The 27,845-nt window shown below is 39.8% G+C and overlaps 2 protein-coding genes across 4 annotated transcripts; one reads left to right on the plus strand and one right to left on the minus strand.

The window, feature by feature from the left end:
* Window positions 1-2,722: 2,722 nt before the first annotated feature.
* Window positions 2,723-5,564, plus strand: gpr37l1b (G protein-coupled receptor 37 like 1b). Its single transcript, XM_027015990.2, has 2 exons — window positions 2,723-3,606; window positions 4,014-5,564. Exons 1-2 carry the CDS (start codon window positions 2,911-2,913, stop codon window positions 4,857-4,859), a joined length of 1,542 nt encoding a protein of 513 aa, XP_026871791.2. The 5' UTR covers window positions 2,723-2,910; the 3' UTR covers window positions 4,860-5,564.
* Window positions 5,565-9,121: 3,557 nt separating this feature from the next.
* Window positions 9,122-27,613, minus strand: cry3a (cryptochrome circadian regulator 3a). Of its 3 annotated transcripts, none has more exons than XM_027016025.3 (15): window positions 27,466-27,613; window positions 26,070-26,239; window positions 19,210-19,318; window positions 18,896-19,038; window positions 18,346-18,530; window positions 17,896-17,984; window positions 17,577-17,717; window positions 16,574-16,885; window positions 16,054-16,205; window positions 13,621-13,823; window positions 13,053-13,145; window positions 12,667-12,768; window positions 12,395-12,493; window positions 12,028-12,186; window positions 9,122-11,935 (listed from the first exon to the last, which is right to left on the minus strand). In XM_027016025.3, exons 2-15 carry the CDS (start codon window positions 26,225-26,227, stop codon window positions 11,904-11,906), a joined length of 1,977 nt encoding a protein of 658 aa, XP_026871826.2. In that variant the 5' UTR covers window positions 26,228-26,239; window positions 27,466-27,613; the 3' UTR covers window positions 9,122-11,903. The 3 variants fall into 3 exon arrangements, with proteins under 3 accessions (XP_026871826.2, XP_081563701.1, XP_081563702.1); XM_081707575.1 differs by lacking the exon at window positions 27,466-27,613 and adding an exon at window positions 26,510-26,660; XM_081707576.1 differs by lacking the exon at window positions 27,466-27,613 and adding an exon at window positions 26,510-26,660 and having other exon boundaries at window positions 12,023-12,186.
* Between the last annotated feature and the right edge of the window lie 232 nt (window positions 27,614-27,845).

Raw genomic sequence — 27,845 nt, forward strand, 5'->3', positions numbered from 1 at the left:
TCTAATTATTATTATGACTTGATACAGAGAAAGCCCATTTACCCCCCGTAATCTTTGTGCAGGTCCTCTGCCTGCACTGATCCACTGCCTGCACTGATCCTTTAGTCTAAACTCCATATATAGCCATAGGCATTCAAATAGAGATCTGGGTTGATTGGCCCTGTTGAATGATTGCACTGTAAACATCTGGGGAGAGGGGGTGGGATGAATGTAAAGGAAAAAATCTCAAATCATTTTGATCTTTATTACTCTGGTTAATGGCTGGTTAGAGAGAATTAAAAGAAATTTTCTAAGGGGTAAGAATAAATGTTGGGGGTTTTAAGCGTAGCTTGCACAACATAAAAAGAAGGGGAAAAAAATAAAACAGATATGAAACTTTGATAAGACCAATTATACTTGAACAAGGCCTTTTACACAGGTAATAAGGTGCTATCAGAAAACACACCTGCAAAGGAAAAAAAGTATTCCTTTGTTGTTTGTCTGTGTGTGTGTGTGTCTGTGTGTGTGTGTGAGAGAGAGAGAGAGAGAGAGAGAGAGAGAGAGAGAGAACTGGCTCTCCTGTGCAATGGATCTTCCATCTTTACACACTCTTCCATCTTTACACACTCTAAAGTATACAAATGGTTATTGACATAGGGAGATGTCAGCTATGCCACAACCCTTTAACTAAACTTTAGCCTTTAACTAAACTTTAGGTCGTATCGCAAAGTCGTAAGGTTATCAAAATTAAGTTTATCAAAATTCTGTTCTAGTAGAAGGATTCAACTATGACCAGTTTACTGCATTAAAAGGAAGTATACTATTTCTTATAACAAGATCTTGACCAAACAAATGACCAGTGTTTTTACTAAAGTTGGGCCTTTGTTAGCATGTGACTGCTTTTTCAGATACTGCGATGGCTATAAATGTTAATGGACATATACAGGTACTCCTGAAATCTTTAACATGATGCTAAGTCCAGTGTCACTGTGGTATATAAAGCATATCTTAAACTAGTTTACATTACTATACAGATGACAGTGCAACAAATTTTGCCAGAATTCTTATTTAATTCAAATTTATCTGAATGCATGCTAGAGAATATTTCCACTTGTGTGAATAAATGTACTATGTAGGAATGTTTTTACTCTTTCTCTCTCTCTCGCTCTCTCACTTAGGCTAATGTGCCATTATTACCCAAATAGCTGCTGTGGAAGGGAGTTGGTTTTGTAAACAGGTGTCTTAGGTTGAACGAATATTTTCTCTTCATCACAAGATGAGGATGGGCACATAAATAATGTACTAAGTACAAGCATCTTATGTTGACACACCATCTTTGCACATACACTCACTCACTCAAAGGAGGACATCTATATAAACACACTGTGCTACCTTTTAATGTGCTCTATGATTATTCAAGACTATTGTAAATATGTCATTCTTTCATATCCAAACATTCTTGTCTAAACTTCCAAACAATACTGTGTAAATTCTTGGTGCATGTTACATCTCATTTTCATTATCAGTTTAATGAGACTTTACATAATATTCATATCATGTTACTTATATACAATGACCTCCAAAGTAGGAGAAACACCTTTTAACTGTAAAGTTTAATTTTAACATATACAATCAATTTTGGTACAGTAAAGTTCTGTAGAAGTACTGCCCTACAGTATTTGTTCCCTGTTACCTTCTTGTATCAGCAAAAACTGAACCTGTTAATGGTGCAAAAACTGGCCATTTTGTGAACTCATCATCAGCGTTGCAAACACTATGTATTTTCTGGGGAAGTGAAGTGCATAAACGCATTCTGCATCTCAAGTATGCAGACTGTGCCCTCTCTAGACATATGACAAAAACTGCTTATATTTCCTCACACAACCTGGGTCACAACTGTCTATACTTTCCTTACTGTCATTAAATTATAACAGTAAATTCAAAGTGTTCTCGTTAGATCTGATGTATTTAGATGTATTAGGTCTGACGATCAGAATTGTCATACTGACGTGATAATTGCAGGCAAAATTTAAAAAGGCAAATCAAAGTGAATCAATACTGTAAGAAACACAAAATAATATTATAGACTATGAATTCTTAGGGTTTTGAATTAAAATCTGAATTTTTGTATATTTTGAAAGGTAACAAAACAATGAACTTGTGAGCATATGCATGTGCTTTTCCCTCATTGTCTGACACAAGAATGTGCTGCAGAGTTGTATCCTGATATGCTCCATCTACAGAGTACCAATTACTCACTGTCTAAAACTGCTAACATTGTTAATGCACTGCAAAACAATACATTTCTTCAGTTAAACATTTTGCACACTCAAGAAATCACCTATCCTCACTTATTATCTCTAAATGGCACCATCAAATTGACATTCGCCTTCACACTAAAACAGAATACCATGACTCTGTAAGTCCCTGATTTTATTAGATTTGTTTTTATACTCCACTATCTTGCTCTGATGCTCCCACTCATAGAAACACTCAGAAATCATGGAGTGTCTTGTTCTTGACATTTGTTTTCTTATGATTTTTCCCAAAGTCTTCAGAGCTTGTAAGTATCTCATTTCTTAAATATCGCTTAATGGTTCATCCAAAAAAGACAAATTAAGAATCATTTATTTGGCCAGCAGAGGGCATTATCCCCCCGATTCTGTGGAACAGATAGGAAGAGAGGAGGCGTTCCCCTGCCGAACCCCATTGAAAGGGAACAGCCATCCATGGATGTGCAAAGGAAGCTGAGGTTTGGCAAACAGGACCGCAGAACCCAAAGTCCCTGGCATGAGGCATCTCTGGCTTTGGCTGCACTGGCTCTTCATTTCACCCTTCCCTGCGAACTCTACAGGCTCGGTGTGAGCTGTGCTGGAGAGCTCTGCAACTCTCACCATTCCATTAGGAGATCACTTGCTCTTCACTTTGAAGATGGAGATGGGTGCATTTAGACTGATTTACTTGGTGGCCCTGGTCGTGCTTCTGGGTATCTGTGCTTCAGCATCAATGATCAGAGAGAAGAGAAGCTCTCAGGGGCACCAAAAAGACAATCAAGAGCTTGCATCTAAAAGAAGGATCCTTGGAAATGCTGGACATACAGACCCTATACAAGACAATTGGCAGACAGACATGCGACTAAAGAAAATGTTTCCTGAAGAACAAACAGTGGATGATTTTACAGGCTCTGTGTACAGCCCACTTGAGGACTATGAAAGTAATCTATCAACTCCAATGTCTTACACAGACCTGTCAAGTTCAACCCCAGCTGCAAGTGGAGACAACGAAGCGAACGCAGGTCGGCCCTACACTCATGGCAATGTCACGGAAAGAGACAACACAATGATCCACAACCCATTGTATCCAGTGACAGACGGCTCCTACAGTGCCTACGGGATTCTGTTTCTGGCCCTGGTGGTGTTCACCGTGGGGATTGTGGGTAACTTGGCGGTTATGTGCATTGTGTGGCACAACTACTTCATGAGGAGCGCCTGGAACTACATCCTGGCCAGCCTGGCCTTTTGGGACTTCTTGGTGCTGTGCTGCTGCCTGCCTGTGGTGGTCTTTAACCAACTCACCAACAGACGGCTGTTGGGGGATTTCTCTTGCAGGGTTGTACCTTACATGGAGGTGAGTCTCAGGCCAAACTCAAAGATTTTCTCAAACAAAACATCAAAAGCTATTACAAGCTATTGGTCAAGCATTTATATATAAAACATCCTCTATATGTGACGCGTCCAAAACTTGCCTTTCACTGGGACGGGACAACGCATACATAGAAACATAATGCTAAGAATAAAAAGTACATATTATTGGTCAGAAATGTAATTAACATTACAGCATTTATGGGGAAATATATGAAGTGATAGATTTAGATTAATGTTACTGATAATACATTAAAATATTTAATGGATATTCAAATGCTACTATTACAAGCCCTTACATCCCTCTTTACACCTCATTTTAAGGGAAGACACAAGGCCTAAGAAAGGAAGGTAAGATGATAACCGCTCTGAAACATTTCTACAACTGTGCAGGTGACATCATTAGGTGTGACGTCTTTCAGTCTATGTGCACTGGGCATCGACCGCTTCCATGCCGCCACAAGCTCTCTCCCAAAGGCCCGACGGGTGGAGCGCTGCCAGTCTGTTCTGGCCAAGGTGGCTGTGGTGTGGATCGGGTCCATGCTGCTGGCGGCCCCTGAGCTTCTCCTGTGGCAGCTGCACCAAACCAAATCACCATCCCTGGGCATCCAGGTAGACACCTGCATCATGAGTCCGTACCCTAACCTGCCAGAGTCCATCTACTCCCTGGTCATCAACTACCATGATGCCCGCATGTGGTGGTACTTCGGCTGTTACTTCTGCCTGCCCATGGTCTTCACTTTGCTCTGCCAGATGGCCACCTGTCACGTCTCCGGCGGCAGTGGGAGCGCTCCCAAGCGGCCCGAGGAGCGCTCCCCGTCCAAAAAGCAGAAGCTCCAACACGCCCAGCAGCTGGAGCGGCAGCTGAACTGCACTGTCATGGCCCTGGCCGTGGTATACGGCGTGTGCGCGCTGCCCGAGAATGTGTGCAACCTCACACTGGCATATGCGCCTGTACATGCGCCCGAGAACGTGCTGACTCTCCTAGCCCTGATAAATCAGTTCTTCCTGTTCTTGAAGTCATGCATGACGCCAGTGCTGCTCCTGTGTCTGTGTAAGACATTGGGCCAGGCATTCATGGACTGCTGCTGCTGCTGTTGTGAGGAATGCCAGCCCAGTGGCTCATCCTCTTCCCAAAATGTCTCTGAAGGCAAACACAATGGCTCAAGCGAGACGTCCACCTCCGTTTTCTTCGACAAAGCCAAGGACAGCACCACCATCTTGTCTATTGGCAGCTGAGTCAGCTGACCTTGCTCCTAAGTGATGAGGTCACATGATCATCCAGAATTGTTCCTCGCATCCATCTTGTTCATCTCTTTGTGTGATATGGACATCTACTGAGCTCTTAGGTGGGGCTAGAAGTTGTCCCTTTGCTGCCTTGAGGTTTCTCTTGTAATGAACTAAAGTCCCAGTATGGGTATAGGATAAACATAAGAGATAAACTACAAGAAGATCCCAATTCAAACACTTCTAGTTTATAGTTTAACTAATCAAAACATATGTGCCATTGTGCCATAACAGTGATATTATTGTAATGTCATCTCAAGCCTCTTTGGACTTTTAGCACGTGACCCAGTCACATACATTCACTTTCATTGAATACAGTTCTGTAAAAATTTTTATTTTTTTTTATTAATAGTTGTATGGGTATTATATATTTAGTAATAAAAACGTTCTACATATCAAAACAGCAGAGAATAAATTACATAATAGATCATTTGCTTAAATAAGAATACCTTTTAAGACACTCATTTAGTTGTGAAATTGTGTGACAAATAGTGCATGTTACTAATTTTAATACATTTGGGGGGGTTTTGAGTTGTTTGAAAATAACTATTGTGCAAGTTTGCATACTTTATTATTATTTAATATTGTATATGCACTGAACTGTTTTATTGGAATGTAAATAAACTGAAGCTTTGAAAGCAAAATACTAAAATTGAATCTATGTTTAACGTCACCTTCATTGTTTTAGACATTTTTGTTCAAATCAAACTTTATATTTCTATTGGTGTACATAAAAGATTTTTTTTAAATTAAATCTTAAAGTATGAACAATCACATAGCGCAATCTGTGACTGGCATGAGTTTGTTGTAAATCTTTGTGTGTCCATCAGCGCCTGGTGGCATGAGTTTGTTATAAATCTTTGTGTGTCCATCAGCGCTTGGGTGATTTCTTCTCACCCATAAGGTTCTCATTGTTCTGAAAAGAAGATGGAGGCTTCTACTGTGAATATCAATGTCCAGACTCCAGCTGAGTTGCCAAGATACCATACAAACATTCACGTGGATTTCAGATTAGCCAAGAGCGAACACAGAAAGCTTCAGTTTTCCCACCTTGCTTAGATGTTGTAAGAACCAAAGAGTTTGTCTGTTAATCACTAAGTTTTTATACTTTTCGTGCTTGATCATTAAACCAAATGTAAGCGTGTATTAGTTTTAGTGATTAATGCAATGTTGTGTAAGAAAACATTAATGTTTTTTTTCTCCTCAACACTCAATGCGCTCAATGCAAATCTGCACATGAGAAAGGTTTAGATAGATGTTATTACCTACATTCTTGTGTAATTGTGCAGATAAGTACTCTTAAGCGTTGTCTCTACACTATGTGTTGTATATGAAGTTTTCGCTTCTCATTATAGCAATCTAAAACTAGTGAAAATACAGCTTGAGGTTAGACCTGGTCTTGGTGGGCTACCTCTCCAGCTTAAAGACACCCAAAGCAGAAAGGAGGAAGTGGTGAAAGTATTTGTGCGTGCGCGCACCAAGTCTCGTCTTCAGACTAGGCTCAATGAGCGAGGACTAATATGACCTGGATGTCTCTCACTTCCACACAGAGCACTGTCTCTCCTCACTTTGTTAAAGAGACAATGTTTGTTTTGTGGCGTTCTAAGAGTGCAGTTTGGGAAAGCAACTCTTTAGCAACTATTAAAGGTTAGTGAATTTTTCAACCAAGCACTTAATACCAATATTTAATGACAATGTAACCAAATTTATTTGTATTGTGTCTGTCTTATGCTTTATGACAGGAATATAACCAATATATTCAAATGTCTGGTCAGTATACACAATGCCTAATCGCCCTGGTAAGAGAACTATTGGTTACAGGCACAGACATGGCTGTTCCTGTGGTGGGGTTTTGAAGGGGTTGACCTCTTTAGACTCCCAGTCTTGGCCCGTGTTCAGTGGCTGTCAGGGACTGAGGAGACGGGAGAGAGTGAGAATAGCCTCATTAAAGCACTGGAGCTGGACTCTAAGAATAGAGCTCTACTGGCACTAATGACGGAGAAGGAACAGACTACCCTCTGTTCCCTGTAATAAAGGTATCAGCAAATCTCCCCCACAGTATCTACCTTCCTTATAAAGTAACACAATATAATAACTAATTATTATTATTATTATTATTATTATTATTATTATTATTATTATTATTATTATTATTATTATTATTTTGTCATAGCATCTAATAAAATGAAAACTTGAAAAGCATGAAAATCTACATTATAAGTCTTTAAGTAAATTGTGTGCTTTTATTAGACTTTCTGAAATGGTGAAATCCACCATAAAACAGTCCATCAAACTGCAGCATTTATCTGCCCATGTGTGGAGTCACATTCAGATGACATGAGGGTCAATAACTCAATGAGATGGAGTTCCATTTTACAAACAAAAGTACATAATCTCAAGCATTTCAGAGAATCTGTGAATAGCCTTTTCACACAAGATGACAAGGCCTTGGTCCAGAATGGTGCCAGTGAAAGACTGTTGTATCGCTGCAAGATGAAAGCTCAGGCTCAGTCCCTCGCAAACAGTTATACTGAAGACCTTTACACCTGGTGTGAATCAAGAAATAGGCAATGGAATAAAAGCTGCAATAAGGCACTTACAAAAAAGTATATGTTAATTTCAGAACACAGAACATCAAAAAGTTAACAATGGATTTTAAAATGTTGCACTTTTGCATTCACAACAAAACTAGTCTGTTAAATAATTTTTGTTGAACTGTCAAGGTTTAGATAGATGTTATTACCTACATTCTTGTGTAATTGTGCAGATAAGTACTCTTAAGCATTGTCTCTACACTATGTTATATGTAAAGTTTTCACTTTTCACTATAGCAATCTAAAACTAGTGAAAATACAGCTTGAGGTTAGACCTTGTCTTGGTGGGCTACCTCTCCATCTTAAAGACACCCAAAGCAGAAAGGAGGAAGTGGTGAAAGTATTGTGCGTGCGCGCACCAAGTCTCGTCTTCAGACTAGGCTCAATGAGCGAGGACTAATATGACCTGAATGTCTCTCACTTCCACACAGAGCACTGTCTCTCCTCACTTTGTTAAAGAGACAATGTTTGTTTTGTGGCGTTCTAAGAGTGCAGTTTGGGAAAGGAGGGGAAAAAAAGGGGTGATGGGAGGAGGGGTGCTGAGGGGATGAGAGTGATTCAACATGGTTACTAAGGCAACCATCTTTGGCCTCTCACAAGTACATGAACATACAAATCAGGGTCCTGAGCACGAAGGCTCACATAGCCAGAGTCCTAGTGTATTCAGAAGACAGGAAACTCAAGTGAGTTTCATTCTTATTCACTACGTTGTGATGCCAGCAGTAGGGGGAGAGTTTTTTCCATTGCATTTGTTGTCACACGTTTGTAATTCAGGTCCCATGGTGACTGAAACAAGGGAAGGTGATACGAGGTCAGGGAAAGAGATGGGAGGCCCCATTTCTCTCCTCAAGGGCGTAAAAACATCTCAGCCCACTCTGTCATGATGTCAGTGCCAAGCCGGGCAGGAGAACAGAGCAGGTCTGTTGATGAGGACATCTCACTCTCATTGAGAATCCATAATCACTTACAACTAACTTGAGGTACAGCACTTAATGTAAATTGCAATAACATAACTTTGTTTTATTAAGTCTAAACCACTTTGAAACCAATTATGATGGGGGTTTTTTCCTTCAGTTTCTATTTTGTTTCACACTTTTGTACTAATGTTCTCCTTACTATTGGATTTCTGGGAATTATGTACCATGCTATGACCAAATTCTTTTGTTTATAGAATCAGTCTTTGTAATTTGAGAAATCTATGTAAAGTGCCTTTATTGTGAGGCATATGTGAGGCATAAAACCTTTTAAAATATTGTTCTTCATGGAATCTGTTGGGTTTATACCAGTTTTAGGGTTAATAGTTTTTTTTATAGTGATGCAACATTTCACACCAACAGTGCCCCCACGTGGCATCAGGTACTCATTGCAGAATGTAACATTCTAACTTCAAAGGATTATATATAAGGGTGATACAACACGCAGGTGTACTTCAATTAGTGCACTGGCTTTTATATCTAGAGATTTAATATCTAGGTATATTTTCCCCTAATGGGAGTGAAATGGATCAAGAACATCTATCTTAATAAAGTTATCTAACAAAGGTAACAGTTCACTTATTCTGGACATCATGGTAACATTTATACTTAGCTTTGATCAGTTTTGGCTCAAGAAAAAAATAGATAAAATTGTGAAAAAATTTTAATAATTCTCCTTTAAAGTTAAGCACACTATGTTCTCTAAGAGGAAAAACAACCTTTTTAATCAACCAGCTTTTGACCAAGCAAAATTTAAACACTTTTAAATTAAAAAAAAAAACTTTTTTGTAAAAAATATAGGTTATTTGTTGAGAAACACATTAAGATTCATTAACATACAGTATGCTGAGAAATAAGATATGGGGTTCAGACACAAAAGCAGCTCATATGTTCAAACTACTCTTAACAATTTACTTCCGTCATCAAACGGATTTTGCAGAACAACAAATATTTACAGACTAGAAGAGTATTTCACAGAAATTAAATAAAAGAAACAAAACTACTCCAAGTGGGAGGAAAAGACATGGTTCACTTATTCTACTGTGACAAATACAAGTAGGTAGGTACATCAGCACAAAAAAATTACAGTCAAAAAGCACTCCCAATACTGAAAAATGAAACTAACCCTTCACGTACTTAAAACAATCCATTGTTTGCTATTTGCTGTACACATGCCACTATGCCAAAAAACAGGTCCAGGGACAGCACAAACACCAATTTAGCACAGTTTTGTGTCAATTACTTAAATGATCATCAGTGCACACAGAATGTTTCTGGCCTACATCTACACATTATAGATGTACAAAAAAAGCTTTTGTGGTACACTTGGACTACTGTAAACGTTTTATGTGATGGACACTTCAAGTTTGCTATTTTACCAGCATAACATACTTTGGAGTGTATCAATGTTTATGAAAAAAAAAAGAGCAATGCCCAAGTACTTTGGCTGCTCTTAGAAATAATGTGTTCTTTCAAATGAAGAAAAGTTTTTAATGGTTTGTGCAAAAAAATAAAATAAATAAAATTAAAAAAAAAAAATTAAAAGAAAAAAAAAGCCACCCCTTCTTTAGGTCCAGCTGTAAGACAACTTTCTTTTTCTGTATGAAAACACAGAAATGCAATGTTTGAGTGGTAAATGCCTAGCAGGAAACAGCAGCCGTCTCAAAATGGCTGGGGAGGACGGAGAGTAACAGGACATGTCCCTGAGGAGAGCCTTCAGACCCAGGATGAAGGACACATGCAGCAAAATGCTTCGTTTCCCCATCACTTAAATTATACAGCCACTTATATAGCCAAAATAGTAATGTTTAATTTGATGCTTGAAGGAAAGAAAATTATAATTGATTGTATTGAGGAAAACTGTAGAATTTGGATCTGGCCAGTTTGGGTGTGGAAAAACCAGCATAAAACCATTCTGGCTCAGAGTGACGTGCTTATGAAAAAATCAAGTTGGGGTGGAAAGGTGGGATGGGGTATGGAGGCATGTTGTGACATTTATCTTTGTATGCTTTTTTGCCTTTAAATATTGTTTGTATTAGCAATGCCTGGATTTCTTATATACAACATGCAACGTGGTATGTAAGATTTCTTTAGAAGCATAACAAACTATAGATCTAAGACTTACGGTCAGACATTGATGTTCATTTGTTTTCATTATTTAAAACCCTGTAACAAATAATGGTTATGTTTATGATTAAAAACAAACAAACAAACAAACAAACTGCTGACTCAGTTTTCAGAACATTAAAAAAATAACTCGTTAGAGGTCATAAATACGAGAAGAAAGGATAAAAGGGGGTCTTCTTGCACATCTACAAATGTTAGTAAAAGTGCCAGGCTAAGTCACCTTAAACCCACGTATCGTTGACCTCATTTTCAAATCAACCTTGGACACATCCCCTGGTTAGCTGGTATACGTTTTACTTTTTCCCAGTGTTGAGCCTTAGCACTATTTTTTTGTTCATTTGCTGTCTGTGAGGTCTGGCCAGGTCTGACCATTGGACACAAAACATACATGAGAGACAATCTAAGTTAGTCATATTTCTTTTGTAATGGTGGCAATTGATTCTCTATTGATCACTGCACTGCACTAAACATTTTAGAATTTTTTATATCACATCATTTTAGTCACAGATAAAATGATACGGTGCAGATCAGCTAATGGTTACAAAAATACTTCTAACGTTGAAGTGGAGGATGTAAAAAATTACATTCCCTGACCTGTTACAGTCCCAGGAGTTTTCATTTCACTATATTTGTTATTCATATCTACATACAGTTCAATCACTAATACATTCAACAGAGACTAACAAAATATATAAAAAGCAGCTATAAATCTTTTGTGTTTACAAAAATTTGCAATATGACTTCTTTTCTGAGAGTATGAATCCAAGCGTGAAATGAAGTTTAATGTTTCTGTAAAAAAATGTTGTTGTATGTAGCTAGTGTATTTTAGATCAGGCTGGTGTTTGAAGTAACGGTCTCTAAACCAGCTGCATAAAAACTGGCAGAGAAACTCTGGCTGCTGCCAAGACCCAAGATCCTCTATATCCTGACTGATATAAAAGGTTTACAGATGTGCATGTTACTACAATGGGTATCCATTTTTCTGAAAAAAGAATTGATGTTTACCTACATGCAATTAACAAAATATTTACCAAGGAACTGAATAAAAACTTCAGAGGAGATTTAAGAATGAGAATGAACTTTTCTTCATTTTGTCTTCAGCTGATGTTAATCCATCTAACCTTTTCTGAACAATAAAGCTACTTTCTGAATCCTAACATAGCTGACCCAAAATAACCCATCCGAAAACTCCATACCCTTGAAAAAAGAAAAACACAAAAAGTAGCCTCCATGTTCCAAAATGAGCTGTTTTTATAAGATACTCTTCACAATGCGCAGTGTTCAGTTGCTCAGTGTTGGATTCACTTCAGTTTGATATGTCCCATTAGATCCTCTGAGGAAAATCAAAGATAAAAGTATAGATGGTTAAGAGCAGCTCACAGTGACTATAAACATCAGGTGACGTGAAATGTTTGTTTACCATACTTGGGTGGTTCCCATCGCTGCCGTGGACTGAAGTGATCTCTGCAATTTGTCGCTGGAGTTTGTGGGAAATGGAGAGAGCATCGTCTTCTCCTTCAGCATCTCGTTCCGGTTCTCTTTCCCTTTTCCCTGTCACACTTCCTTCTGTGTGAGACAGATGTCCTATGGCAGTACAGTGGAGAAAGTCACTGATCATGTGACAGAAATCAGAAGTGTGTATTGTGTTCCTATAGGGCTAGATTTCAGTGCCCCTCCCCCCATTATAAACAGCATTCCTCTGCTATGAAGGGTCTTTTTTTAACAAAGACTTTTTTCCTGCTGAAGATAACCATTTAACTTGACTATAAGCCAAGCTCTCCATGACCCTTACCTGCATAATGAGGAACTGCAATGTCATGAGTGATTTTGGACTGGTAGAGTTGACTGCTTCTGGTAGCGACCTGCCCAGAGTCTGCCATTTGGTAGTAGCCTGATAAACGCACAGGGAACCACAATTACACAGAGAACAAAAACGATTTGCTTCAGTCGTGAGTGGTGGCCTCTTGTGCCACCACTCACAAGTTCAGTTCTGCTCAATGGCATGGGGTTAGCGCCAAGAGGCAACCCATAATGAAATTTGAATCATATTCCTCAGAGTCTCACCCTGCTGATGTTGATGCTGGATATTGCCAAGTCCCTGGTGCTCTTCACTGTCAAAGTTCAGAAGGATGCTTCCACTCCTGTTTCCACTGGCAACTGAGCTGCCTGCCATAGTGCAAAATGTCTAAATGTAAGCTGACCAATTTTAAACGTTTTTATGGTTTGCACATCTTAAGTACTTTCAAAGGAAGTGGGAATCTTAAAGGTTTAGAACCCTTCTTTAAGTATTTATATGTAGTGTGTTAAGCACTGAGTCAGTCATTGAGATGGTAACTATTTTCATCTACAAGGTTTCATACAATATGTGGTTTGGGTGTCCGGGTAATACAGCTTCATGGAAGACTCCATAGAGGGAACTTGAAGCACAGGGAGGAGAATGAGTGTGTCACCTGGTGTGTGGGTCCCGGACTGGTGGTCTCCTGGAGAGTAGGCCATGCCATTCCCGTTCCCATTGTGCGTAGATGGCACAGAAGCCAGAAGTCCTGTTTAAACAGAAAACAAAGGCACCTCAGCACATCTGCTTTTGCAGTGACGGGCAACGTTACTAGGGAATTCTAAAATGTTCGATGGCATATTTCTGCATATATTGTGTCCAGCACTCACAAACGCTGTAGGTTTAAACCCTGACAATCCTAGTCTCCAGTCTCTGAATATCCTCAATCTTCTTCAGCAATATGGCAATTATTTTTGAATGCATTAAGTTAGAGAGGAAATTACTAGTGGGTTAAGACAAGGATGTGTATTTTCATGGTGGTTACGCAGGCTTCTGCATACAGAGATTATGGAAGAAAAGGTGAGGAGGGTTGAATTTGTACATTTATAGCCATGCTACAGCACATCATCTAAACTAGAGCCCAAACCTGGTATTTCAAGATGCTGAATGACAAGACACCCAAATACAAAAATCCCATTGGGAAGATAAACAAAAAACAGGTGATTCCTGGTTTTAATTCATACCTAGTCCTCTGTAGCGAGAGAGCTGCTGGTAGATCTGCTTCATTCTCTCAATGTTAAGGCGGCTGGCCTCCGCATGGTTCACCATGGGCTTTGGGTAATGCACTCCAATGACACACTTCGCCGCGGCCTGCACTGAGTCCGGGGCGTTCCATGGATCATAGATGTATTTGGCCGGGAAACCTCGGAGAACAGGTAAATAGCGTCTGGAAGGACAAGGAGAGATTAAACCGCAGAGTCTCATCATAGATACAGGAGCAGCTACATGTACTGGAGGTCAGGTTCCCCTTTCAGAAAAAGGTGCAGTTAGCACAACTAGCCAATATTACAAAGGTGCAAGGGTTTTCTGTTCACATGATTCAAATAGTATACGTTGCATACGTTGTATATAGTATAGCATACGTTGACACACAGGAACTAGTGTGATTTGCCACAGGAAGTGGGACACATTCAAAGCACAACTGTGTCTTTGAGAAATACAAATAAATGCATAATTTTTAGTACTCAAAAGACAAGCGTAATGCCAGTTTTGATCAGATATGGCTACAATCTTTGCTTAAAGCAGACTTTTTCCACACATTTGTGACTAACAAGTGATATTTGCCTTGTTATAATATTGTACTTAACGGGTGTTACCACAGCGCCATAAAGGCTGAAATAGCCAAGAGTATGAGACAGTCATTCAGAACTTGTATCTGAGTGGATGTTTTTCATCTTGGTCCCAGGGACAGAGAAAGGACACCTACCTACATGTTTCACCTTACCAGAGCCTGGACAGAGGGTGGTCGATGGCACCACAACGCTTGCAGACAGGCAGACGTGGTTTAAACCAACAGTTCCTGCCTGTGCTGAGACACTACGGAGATTCCTACTATAACACGCGTTAGAAAGCAGAGGCAGTGACCAAACCCCTCCCATCCCACCCAATGTCTGCCAGATCAAGTCGATCAAACACCTTCCACCCTTAACCCACCCACTTCAACCAGTCAAAACTCAGGGCTGAGTAAGAGGTTCAGGTTCACTCCCTGCCCCTCGCACTGCTACTGATCGCTTTTGAGACGACAGTGATCCCAAGCCAAGGCAGAGAAACCTGCTAGCTGTCAAACGAGCAACACGGTATACTGTCCTCCGCTGCTGGGTGGCCCCCTCGTTTTTCCAAAAGGGACCACAACCCTTTCGCCAGGAACATTCACATCCTACCTGGACAAGTGATGGGAGCTGACAGAACCAGAAAGGTTAAACACAGGCATGGGGTGTTTTTGAAAATGCCACTACATGAAAATGAACGCTGTAAGGAGTTGTAAGGGGCGAGCTGTTTCAACAGGCTGAGAAGTCCATGGACCTCTCAGCATGGGAGCACAAATGGGCCGCACAGTAATTCACTTGGCCTAGCCCAAGACAAGACAAAGACAAAACCAGTACGTTGATATTGCTCTCTTGCACAGGCAGGGCTGCATTTAACACCAAGAGCACCACTAAACATTTCAAAAAGAGTCTGCTAAGGAGGAGTTGTCCAGAGCTAGAAAGAAGTGTCATTATCCCTGGCTTTGGACCCCACCCCCCATCATGCCCTCTGGGAAATGCATTGTGGCTCTCTATGCATTAAATACAGGCCAGGCTTAGTATTTCCTTACCAAGCAGTTAAAATCCCTTTTGATGAAACGAGATGCGACCGAGCTAAAGAACGGACTACTGTATTGCCCTGAGAAAGGGTCGTGCTTCAACCAGAATCACAGCTAACAGGCTTCCGAATGCTCTGGCTAAGAATGGCTTTCGTCTTAAAAGCAATCAACCACAATTTACAAAGGGGAAAGGGAAAGCTGAACTTTTCACCCGATCCCCGAGAAGACAAAACAGACACACAAGATCAACAGGCTTTCAGCTATAACTCAAACAGCACTTAATGTAGTCACTGTAGCAAAATAGAGCATCTAACAACCATGTCATTAAATATCTAATTATATCACACAAGTAAATAAGCATGACGGTAGAATTAGATAGAGTAAAGAACTGTGCCCTTACTTCAAATGGCATCTTTTGAAAAAGATAACTGACTTTTGGGGCTACAAGGAAGAGCTACGGGCAAAGGTTTGGTAAAAGAAGCTACAAATGACATGCAATAACAGTCAAATACTATTATCTATCCCTAATTGCTTTTTAAAAACCTGATTTACCTATTCTTCTGGAGATTAAAATTTTTTTTTGTTGTTGTTGTTTTTGTCCTACTTCTCATACTTATAATGAGGCCTGATTCCTGACCACTGATGGCCAAAATTGGCTGAAACTGCCCTATGTACTTTCCAAATCATGTTTCAGTGGCAAGTCCTAACTGTGACTGAAAGAAAGATCTGGGCCTAAAAGGCATGGCTTGGAACAACAGCTGTCAGGGGAGCTACCTACATCTTAGCAGTGTATGCGTTTGATAATGTTACCAACCTAATGAAATCGCCGTTAGGGTCAGTGCGCCGGCCGAAGCCCACTGGGCAGTAGCAGTGGAAGAACTGCTGAAAGAAGGAGCTACAGGAGAGCCACATCCAGCTGCCTGCATTCACACTCCAGTCTGCGTCCAATAGGAGCTCCTCAAATACCTATCAATCATAGCTACCATTACCATTATACTCTAGCCAATCACAGCCAGGGCTTCGTATCTCAGCAACCACTAAACACTTCAGAAACTAGTTACCATGACAAAACCTGCACTACCATTTCAGGCTATTCATACTTGTCGAGACATTCATAATGAATTTAGTTAAAAAATGATTTACATTATTTGACAGACACCAAGCATTCAATTCGAAGGAGGAAAATGACCCAATATGTCGAGATAAACCTCTTACAACTATATTACTATAAAAAAATTTAAATTAGTGTGCTTAAAGATGTTTTGCAAGACGGGGCTTGCAAAACCTCAGTCATTTGAAAAGGACTACAGATCACCCCATGAAGTGCAAAGCACCTTCATGCCCTCTTCCCAGCTGATCCACAGGTCACCTCGCGTGAGGAAGCAAGCCACGGCATGGCGGGCCAGGTGATGGATCCAGCCTTCCTGCCTCAGCTGGGTCATGATGGCATCGATCCAGGGGAAGCCGGTCTTGGCCTCAGCCCACTTGGCTAGAGCCTCTGGGTTTTTGTCCCAGGGTATGCGCATGCAGATGGGGTTGCCCTCCATCTTGTCAAAGCGTGGGTTAGCAGTGGCGGCGGTGTAGAAAAACTCCCGCCACAGCAGCTGGCCATAGAGCGAGAGGGGAGGGGTGCTGGTCTTCTTCACCTGGAAAAATAGGATATACTGAGTAGAACTGATGCGTGAACTTAGCATTGGCAAGGCACTGTTCCAAATTCTCAGAGGGCCTAATGCATACTAGGGAAAATTAACTGTGTTGGGCCTCTTAAGGCATCCCTTTCACAGATAAAGAGCATCTGACAAATACTGCAAATGTAAAGGTATTTTTTATTTTGCTTGTTTTTGTTATTTATTTATCTTTTTATCCCATTTTCCTCTCGACTTCACACATTAAGCCATTTCCCACCCACTTTACTGGCTTGCTAGCTCTTCTCCATCATATAATAACAACCATCAGTGGAGGGTGTGGCAAGTGTGTCTTGCTTCAAAGACACACGAACTCAAGCATGGCATCTTTTCGAGCTGCTGCCCATGCTGCGACACAGGGCAGCTGAATGCACTCGAAGTAAAGTGTCAATGGCGCCTGTCAGCAAGCATGAGCACAGAGATATCCAAAATATGCTGGTATCACTGTGACTGTCAGGGGAAAGTGTAATGTCATCCCTCCCATCCAAAGAGCAACGGCAATTTACTCCATTGAAATCCCGGCTATGGATTACAGAGGCATCATGTGACTCAAACCAGCAAGCCCACAAAGACAGGACGAATGCTGTTCTGTTACACACCTCGGGAGCTCGTGTAAATGTAAACATTAATGTGGTTGTAGTTGTTGGGGTACCTTTCTGTAGAGGTCTGTGAGTTTGAAATAGAAGAGGCGACAGGAGAGGCAGCCGAAGCGAAGGTAAGGACTCAGGCCTGTGGGGCTGGCCAGCAGGGAGTTAGCGTTCATCCTCGGCCTCTCAAAGTTTGCAACCCAGGCCTGACAGACAGATTATGAAACATGGCACACTGTGAACACTTGCCATCTTCTCTTGCTTTTGAGCTGCAGCACTATCACCAAGTTCTAGCCAGTAGTTGGATGCTTATGCCAAAGACTTTGTGCGAAGAGTGTGTGACAGGCACATCATCCTGTTAACATCTGACATTACATCCTGTACCTTTCTCTCCAGGTGTCTCTCAATCCTTGTTAACGCTTCAGTCTCCCCACCTGGCCAAACAGCAGAGGACAGGCCTTCTGTGTCAAATCCTACATACAGACACAAACACCTCAGCAGGTTCCTTGCACACAAAGTGTCTAAGCAAGCATAAATTAGGCAATATGGATTTATTTTACATTTGCAAAATTACAGTCCACAATGAAATGAAAAGAAGGTGGTTAGCCACTGAGGAAATGAAAACTAATTTCATGCAAGATATTGATTGGGGTGGGGTTAGAAAAAACTTTTAAAAAATCCTACTTAGGCTTGGAGTTCATTTCACGGTAGCAAACAAAAGAGGTAAACTAAAAGAAAAGTTATATTTTTCAAAAAAGAAAAAGTCAATTCTCAATGAAAAGGTGACACTGGCTAAATCTAAATTTGCACACAACATTTGCATTTGCAGCTAACCCAGCTCTTCCAGAGAAGGCACGCCATATTTGTCTCCATGGTCTTCAGAAATTGGCGTGATGCAGCAACCCATGAGGGTGCTTGACAGCGTTTCCACTGGCATCTCCGGGGGGTCCATGCGGCTCACCAATGTCTGGAAACGCTTGTAGGTGAGGGGCGGCTGACCACCATTCAGCTCTATGATTCTACAGAAGGACATAGAGGAAAAGCAAATTCGTTTGGTGACTGCATAAGGAGACTTACGGGCAGTTATCCAGGTTTTTACAATGGGGATTCAATCTGAGTGCCAGGAGATTGTCCAGTAAATACTATACACAATCTTTATAAAGCTATGAAATAATGCTGTGTTTTAGACTACAGGTTTTTTTATCCATGAAACCATGTGCAAGATGTACTGGCCATATTACTATGCATGTAGCTATACCACCACAATGATGGTCTTTTGTTATTGCATTTTTAATTGTTTTTCAGCACATTAATGGCACAAAGCTGTAATGTGTTGTATATTATTTTGAGTTTGTATAGGTTTAAGTGATAAAGCAGGTCCCACTTGTCTAGGTTGTACAGTGTATGTGAGATCTTGACGATGACTTCCACCCCGGCCTCCATTGCGAGTTTTTTAATGGCAGCGTCCCGCTCCTTCCCAAATGGTTCTGAGTCATACTCAAAGGTCAACCTGGATATTTCCCACTCCTAAAGAGTAGAAGGCAAAGTTGCTCAAAGTTATCTTTTGACTGCATCTTACTGGTTCTGTTTCTTGCTCACACAGATATGAAAGAAATAATGACCCCCTTGGATCAAAATGCCCAAGTTTGAGGTCATTTTTAAATAATGAAAGTGGCACTTAAATCTATTGAATTTCACCTTGAAGAGACGTGGAAAAACATTGGCTGGTTGACCTCGGATAACAAAAAGGCGGGAATTGAGTTTCCGGAGACTGGAGTCGAGATCATCTAGGCACTGAAGGAGAAATCTGCAAAAATAAATGAAGAGAACAATAAATCCCTTTTTCATTATGCAAAAACTGTGGCTGTTTCAGAAAGCCTACACCCCATTCCTAATGTATTCCAGCATTGATCAGTAACGCAGTATGTCGGATAGCTGTAATTTTCAAGCATTGTGACCTACAATAGGCAGCAGAAGTCAACCAGTTGTTTTTTTGTTTTGTTTTTTAAATCAAGGCCTTTTTATTTTATTTTTCACATTACCAACATATACATGTAAACTTTATACACAGCCAGACTTTCTTAAAAGAGAAATAAGTAACAACAAATAAAATGAAATGATTAAAAAATGATTGGCTACATCATCATGCTGTCAGCTCCATGTAACCAACAAACGGGAAAGGCAGCCAAAGAGTATTTCCTGGTAAACCCTCTGACCTTATAGGTAATTTTCTCCAATTTGAGATGGTAGAAGATTTCCCCATTCCAGTGACTATATATGTCAGTAGGAATGTGGTCTTTCCATTTAAACAATATCAGTCTCCTGGCCAGGAGAGAGCAGAAGGTATATGTTTAATTTCCAACCTATTTAGAGGGGTGTCCATTGGGGCCACACCAAACAATGCAACGAGTGGAGATGGCTCTATTAATTTCTAATATCATAGAATATCTCAAAGATGGTTTACTAGATCATATAGAGCTTTGCATAGAGATTTGCATATATCCAAAACATATGCAGCACAGAGGCTGGGACCTCTCTGCATCGATCACACATTGATCTTAGAAAGTCTGACTTTAGACCAATGCAAATGGTTTACACTTTTAAACTGAATAACAGAATGCCTTAGACATATGGAAAATTCCTTTTTTTTCTGCCAAGTTTTTTCTGATATTGGACATCTGTTTCCCCATTTACTTTTATGGAGGTTTAAAGGCATTGAAGTGTAGGTGTTGAGTAGTTCATAAACTGTGTTTATAGTCGACTTTTCCCTAATATACAGCTAAAAATTTAGTCTAAGAGAAGTGGGAGGGTATAATAGGAAGCAATCTACTTTTGAGGCTAGAGTCCTGGAGCTGCAAGTATATATAAAAGTGTGGTCTGGGAATATCAATTTCTGCACTGTTCAAAGGAGGCAAAATTATAGTCAATATAGAGATCAGACAGTGAGACCACACACCTTCTAGACCAGATAGCAATCTCTGAGAGGACAAATATGTGACTGTGTGCAATTGGTTGCAACAGATCACTAAAGGAGAAGGAGCTTGTAAATTGATTCCAAGTTTTGACTGAATGCATGATAACCAGCTTTAAGGGGATGCTAGAAATAGGCTATGTGAATGGCAGTTTAGAATACAATAAGGCTACTAGAGAAGTAGACCCACTAGATGCCCCCTCCAGATTTGACCATTCAGGGACAGTGACGGCGTTCTTTACCCAGTATAGCAATGTTCTTATGTTGCTTGCCCAGTAAAGTTAAGAGGAAATAATCCCATCCATTGTACACAATCTCTGCACTATACGTGTTTATATTCAGTGTTTTTGCTCCAAATAAAAGTATATATCAGATTATTTAATACTGAAAGGAAAGATTTTGTTAGAAACCAGAACACACTGGAATATATTCAGAAACATACAGAAAGTTTATCTTCACCATGTTAATTCTTCCAACCAAAGGATATCCAAAGGGCCTCTAATATTAAAAAGAGAAATTATTCCTAATAAAACATTTACTAGGAATCAGGTGGTAGGATGAAGGCACGAACTTAAAAGAAGATGAAGGAAAGGACTGCATAAATTGTTTAAGACAGGGAAACTTTTTGGGCAAACTCCAGTCTAAGACAGGGGAGCGTTTACAGTTCGTGTACAGTTTGTGTGACTAAGAATAATGTGGTACAATGCTGTGTTTGGCAAATGAGAGAAAAGACTAGGTTTACTCAGGTTTGATGCATAAACATTGTCCAGGATGACCAGAAATGCAAACAGTTGCACAACCATGATAACATGGCACCCTGCATGGTCTTCCTCCACACTCATCATTGCACTTGGTATGTTTGGTTTTTTTAATCAATCAGTACAGCTTCCCCTCTAGCCTTTCAGTAGAAATTGCAATTACATATCCATTCTGCCCATCCCCCTCTCAGTCAAAAATGGTTGGTTGTTATGTAGATGGATCTCCTGAAGGAAAGCAATATCTATGTTAAGGTTTTTTAAAAGTCTTTCTACACTACCCTGGATCGTTAAGTAATTTAAGAAAAGTCAGTCAGCTTGAGTGACATATTCTAGACTACAATGGAGTTTCCCTATATCTTCTGTATCAATATACAACTTCAAGTTTAGTAGGAATGCTGAACTTTTGTAAGCCTGGTAATGCATTTGTATAGTAGCATAACTAGTATAAGGAAAGTGAAATATGATTTTAAAAAACTACATGACAAAAGGCACATAGTACATGTTCGGCAAAGTCCTTATGTAGGTAATAGATATTTGTCTATAAATCAATAAATATATGACATTTAAATGATCATGTACAATCTTGTCTTGTTCCATAAAAAGTTAGCATTAATTACATTACCACACTGCTCTCTAGTGTCTAAATGTTGTTTTGCACCCTAAACCTACTATAATATATTGGTGAAGAGTGAAAGGGCGATTAGGCGGGGTGAGCCTCAGTGGCTGCACGTGCAATGCTGTCTCGTTTTAGGATTAAACACTAAACCTTTTTGATAAACATCCCCTGTGATTCCATGCAGGCTGTGATTGAATCGCACAACTGCCATGATTCTTTCTCCATTCATAGCATTCTTCACTCAGTGCCCATATCGACAAGAAGTTCCATGATATTTTGTGTAGAGATACCTGCTGTTTACAGCTTGACTGTAGAGCAGACCAGAGAGAAGGATCTAAACATTCAGGTGTCACCCTGAGCTTCCACCTGTCATGTAAATACTGAGTGTGAGAACAAGTCATATTTAGATTTTAAATCTCTTTGTTTAACATGGGAAGGTAATACACAAGAAAAGAAATCTGGATGTGGGATTGATGGGTAAATAACATTGACTATGTACTCTGGCTATGTACTTATGCATACTCCATTTAAAATGAACACAAGGTTAAAGACAGTCTTCTTTATGTCCATAGTGGATTGGAATAACATTCCTTTTCATCAAGTCCCCCATTTTAAGTAGCCAAAAATTATTTAACAACGGGCTGCTCGGTTGCTTCTTTGCCTGCTGTGTGTTGCTGTATCCTTTCTTCATGCAAAAGACAAAAACCATAAAGTCTATAAATCAGAATACATATCTACACATATCTATCAATAGATTAGATTATACTGTAGATATGTATTCTGTTTATGTGCAGATGCATCTTGAGTGTTCCAATCACACCAAAACTCACTGGACAGTGCTTCATCTTGCAGTAGTATAATGACCTTCAAGTTTATTTGTCACGTGCACAGAAAGTCAGTACACAGTAGTATAATGTAGTATAGTAGTATAATGACCTTCATTTTTTTTTCTTTTAAAGGCAATGTAAATACAATATAATCAATAATTAATTTCAAAACCTGCCTGCCAGACCCATGGAAACAGTTGTCACTGAACCATTACTTATGCATGATAATTCATTTCAGTGTATAGAGAGTTTCATTCACAGAAAAAAACCCATAAGCCAACATCACAAATGTATTACACATCCGGAACACCAGCAGGAATCATGTTCTAATTCAGGTCAGGACATGTCTCCCTGGCCTGGTTAACCTTCCACTTGTGTCTATGTTCTGGCCCAAGTGTTCAGACTGAGCCCAAAGTCAGACAGTCTGCTAGTAAAGCCCTGATTAGGGTATAGACTGCAAAGCTCCCTGTGCTCCAAATACAAACCCAACCACCCACCATACTTCCACATACAACGCTCCTCTGTACTGGATCCCTCACACTGCCCACACCCCCACATACACGCATGTACTGTGCTTCATTCACATAAGCACAAGCTACATTTAACAGTCAGCATAGATTAGCCAGCAGAAAGAAGCTGCCATTTGATTAAAAAGTAATAAGTATTTATAATGACAAGTTATTTTATAAAATAGTAATAATGATAATTATTAACCATCATTATCATCTTTTTTTTATTGACTAACAGAACATGACCTTTGAAAGGCCAGCTGAAAAACCCATTTTCCAGCTTTTTGCTCAGTCATGCATCATCCCTTATATAACTGTCCTGGCCTACATATCAGCGCGCAGGCGTGCAGCCACTGGAGGGCATAAAATTAGCCTAGTGACCTGCTTTCAACTATAACAACACTCCCTACACCTTCCAGGAGAAAGAAAAGGTGGCACTTCTGGCATCACTTCCTCTCAGTCACGTGACTGTCGGATAGTACATAGTCAGACCAACTTTTTTTTCTTTTTTTTTTACCAAGACACACACAACAGATTTTGTAGCAAAAATGGGACAAAGCGGCTGTTTAGACTCCACAAAGTTCTGGCCTGCATGTGACACGCGATGACGTCAGACTTTCTGGCCTCAAACGGACATTCATACAGAAGATGACATTCAGGGCAGTATCTATATTATCTTCAGCAATGCTGTTAGCCTGTCACACGGAGACATGTTATGTGACGCAAATGGGTCAGATATTATTTAGTATAACAATAATACCTACTGCTATTATGAATCCTGTAATTCAAAACAAAACAAACCTATTTTGTTTTCAGCTTTACAGTGATTGTGAGATGCCAGATTTACAAGTTGCTCAGTGCAGAAAGCAGTTTCCTCTCTGACCGCCCTGTCAATGGGAATCCCCTGTTCATGATCAACCATTTGCAGTGTATAAATATTACCTTCAAGTGCATACTGATACATTCTGGCACATACAGCAGCTCATGATTTATGAGAGCAGTTCAGTTATTATAACTATATTTTCAGCACATTTCAATGCATATGGAAGGCCCTGATGGTATTACTCAAGTAAAAAAGTTGGTTGGTATAGTGTAGTGGGTAAAAAGCTCCCTCCTCCATGGGGGACTGGGATTGAATCCATTTTTTGGGTAAGTGCACCATGCTACACCAATACGAGTCCTCAGGCAAGACTCCTAACACATTTTTGCCTACTTCTGTAACATGATCAAATAAGAGTTATCCACATGCTCTGGATAAGAATGTTCGTCAATGCATAAAGGTAACAGAAACAAACCATAACCAGGACATCTGATAAATGCATGTTCACAGCAGGTGAGACAGTGCAGATCCAAGACTGCTAAATTCTCCCTTTATGCAACAGCTGTGTCCTTAATTAAGACTAGAGTGGTCATCTGCACACCTGCAGCTGATGGGGACAGACTCAGTCACAGATGCATCGGTTTTAAATCTCATTTTCAAGATAGACCAGAATAGCCCATTCAGAAGATGATGAGATGAATGAAACAGCCTGTGACAGACGGCCTTGAGGGAGAGCTGAGTCCCAGCTTTTCCATTTCCAGCATCTGCTCATCTGTTACTTGTCCTACATTGCACAAGAATAAGTGTACTGGCATGGCATTGATCCCCAGATTGGTGGGATTTCTATACAGGTGTGCCATGTGCTTTAAAATAGCACCATATGGGAATTACTAATAGAGTACTTTCACAGCAGCAGGTCTAGAAGTACATATGGAGGTATCTGTTTTTAGCTTTGTGGATCAAACTTCCTGTACTGAGCGTCTAAAAGCGCTTCAGTAAAACCAGAAAGGTAATTAGTGCACCGATTCAAATAACACATTCTGTAGCCTACAATGTATGTATGCTATTTTTGTGTGTTTATAGTCAATGACATTAAAAAAAAACGTATATATGTATAGTGTCATGGACCTTGTGGATAACCAAGCATGAAAAGATCCTTGCAAAACTATATGGATGAAAAGTGCTAAAGACTCTTTTTTAAGCAGAGTTTAATGTGATGCACAATTCTTTTCACACTGCTGATGTGTGGATTAATAGCTTGATTAATATGTGTGCATTTAGCTTAATATATGAAAGTAATATTCTTGAAGAACAGGGTCAAATGTTCCTGTGTATTGGCATTGATTGGGTCATTAAAAAATTTTGTATATAGACTCCCTAAATAATTTTAAAATTACGATCAGTTAGATATTTATGTGAGGTGTGCACTGGGTCAGTGCTCATCTTGCAAAAGTGAACTTCTTATCAAATCAAAATACCTCTATATACATGATCCATTAAAATGACTGAATAAATCAAACTGATTCTATTACAAGAATAACTAAATAACACCACATCTTTATTAATGTAAACATGATATAACAAAGATTATGGTTTACTGTTTATATAACATATAAAGGGCTTATAAATTATATTGTTGTTTCACTATCTGACCATAGTGTAGAATCATAATTAATGGAAACCTTTTGTTTCTATGACTTTGACATAGCTGATCATCATTCAAGAACTATTGTGAATTCATAAATGACCCAGCAGGGCTGACTTTTGTTGTTTGTTTTTTTTGTTTTAAGAACTAATCTGTTGTCTAAGTGTTCTTGTTTTGTTGTTTCACAAAGGAGCACAAATAAGCATTCTGTATTCTGTTAATAAAATTAAAACAACCCTCTCTAGCTTTCTTTCTCTCTTACATCTCTATATGTACAGACAACATTGCAATTCTGTGAAAGATTTGAATACGTTCATAGGGCTTTCTTAACACCCTGCCTTCATCCCTCACTTTCTTCCCCAGCTGTATTTAAATGTATCTTGCATTTACAAGACCCCTGGGACAAACTCACCTCCACCTGCTGACCCCAAGATTGGAGGACCCAGCAAACCAGGGGTCCAAAAAGTAGACACAGCGGATAGTGGCTGCACCCCGCACCGCCTCCTGAAGTGCAGGGTTGTCATGGAGACGCAGACCCTTCCGGAACCAGTGGATGGAATTTGGGGCCATATTCAGTGTCACCTTTCCATTATATAGGATAAAGACAAGTAAAGAGTTCAGTTAATTGAAGCAACTATGTACAAAATGTGGTTGTAAGTAGATGTCAAATGTATTCAAAAACTTCAAAATGAAAGGTTAAAAGAAACAGAAAATTCACAAGATATCACATTGATCACAGGTTTTAAAAAGCAATATTACCTATAGCAAAGAGGCAACAGTTTTACAGTTTTACATGTACTCCAAGTAAACTGCAACACCTTTAAGCTTTTTAGAGTAACAGCAGGCACTAACCATTAGCAGTCATCACTTTCTTTTTTTTCCTGGTGCTTTTGTCATGACTGGGAATTGCCCCAGCTCCTGGCATCTATTTCATCTATCTGTGCCATTTGCCTGTGATTCGCAATTTGTGACGTTTCATTTCTGGCATCTTTTAAGTCTGATTCAAATAGATAACACCATATACTGATATCTACCCTGTCAGGCACTCAGATCAAGATTTTATAACGTAACTACTTATAATTATTTGGCTCAAAGAGGAAACAATCTGTTCAGGGGACTATAGCTAACGATCCATTACAACACTAACATTAGCAGCAAAATGAGACTATTATGGTTGGGGAATATAATCAATATCGACTAGTAGAAGACAGCTGAAAAACGTATGACAGAAAATAGATCACATGTGACAGAGGCTAATTAAAAGCCCATTTTAAAAAGCTTAATGCCAAAATTAAAGCAAAAAATATATATATAATTCTCTTGATTAAGAGGACTTCAGGCAGATGGACTCAAACTTAACAACCTAGGTCGTAATAAGTATAAGTAATAGAGCTAGCTATAGTTTGCTTCTGGCTATAATTCGCAGACTGGTGTAAGTGGTGTAAAATGATGCGGAGAGTGACGAGTAAGCATTTTCTCAGTGCCGCAAGCCACAGGTCTCTTTAAAAACGCAGAGCATCTTTTTGAGGTGGAAATTAGGTCAGTTCTAACTGGGTGAAACTGGCGAAACTAACAGCATAAGTAAACAATGATTTATGTACTTATTGACCACACACTGCTTTTACAAGAGATTCACGGTAGTTACTTAATTCTTCAGCAAATAAATGTTAAGATTTCGATATAAAACATTTAACCGTTAGCAAAACTGGGTCATGGGCGCGCGCGTTATGTAACTACAACAACGCGGGTTTACTTTTCCTCATATTGTTTTGCTAAAATGAAACACGTACGTACAACAGAAACGTTACCTCGAAATGTTATGTCAGTTCTGAAGACAATACCATTTCCACCCACGAGATTTTGCGTTTCTCAAAGCTGCCGTTCAGGAAGCGTCCTACCGAGACGTGCCACAGAGCGCTCTAACCTGTCGCCTGTCCAGCCGCAAACGCTCCGCGGTCTCCCAGCGTCGTTTTCCCAGTGACGGAAACAGCTTTTGTGATTGGTTGAAACAATGTCACGGGGTAAGGACAGACTCACGTTTAGGAGGCATGGAAAAAGACAGCGTGGGATTCACCTGCGTGGCGTTGACGGTGTGCCGACGACGTGTGTTCATGCCTACATGTACTTTAATCGGCTGTAGATAATTATTTGTCAGTTAGCTATTGTACAGTAAACTGGCCTAAATTCA

Source organism: Electrophorus electricus, chromosome 25 (genome assembly GCF_041902795.1).
Source record: "Electrophorus electricus isolate QZ-2024a chromosome 25, ASM4190279v1, whole genome shotgun sequence".
Lineage (NCBI taxonomy): Eukaryota > Metazoa > Chordata > Actinopteri > Gymnotiformes > Gymnotidae > Electrophorus > Electrophorus electricus.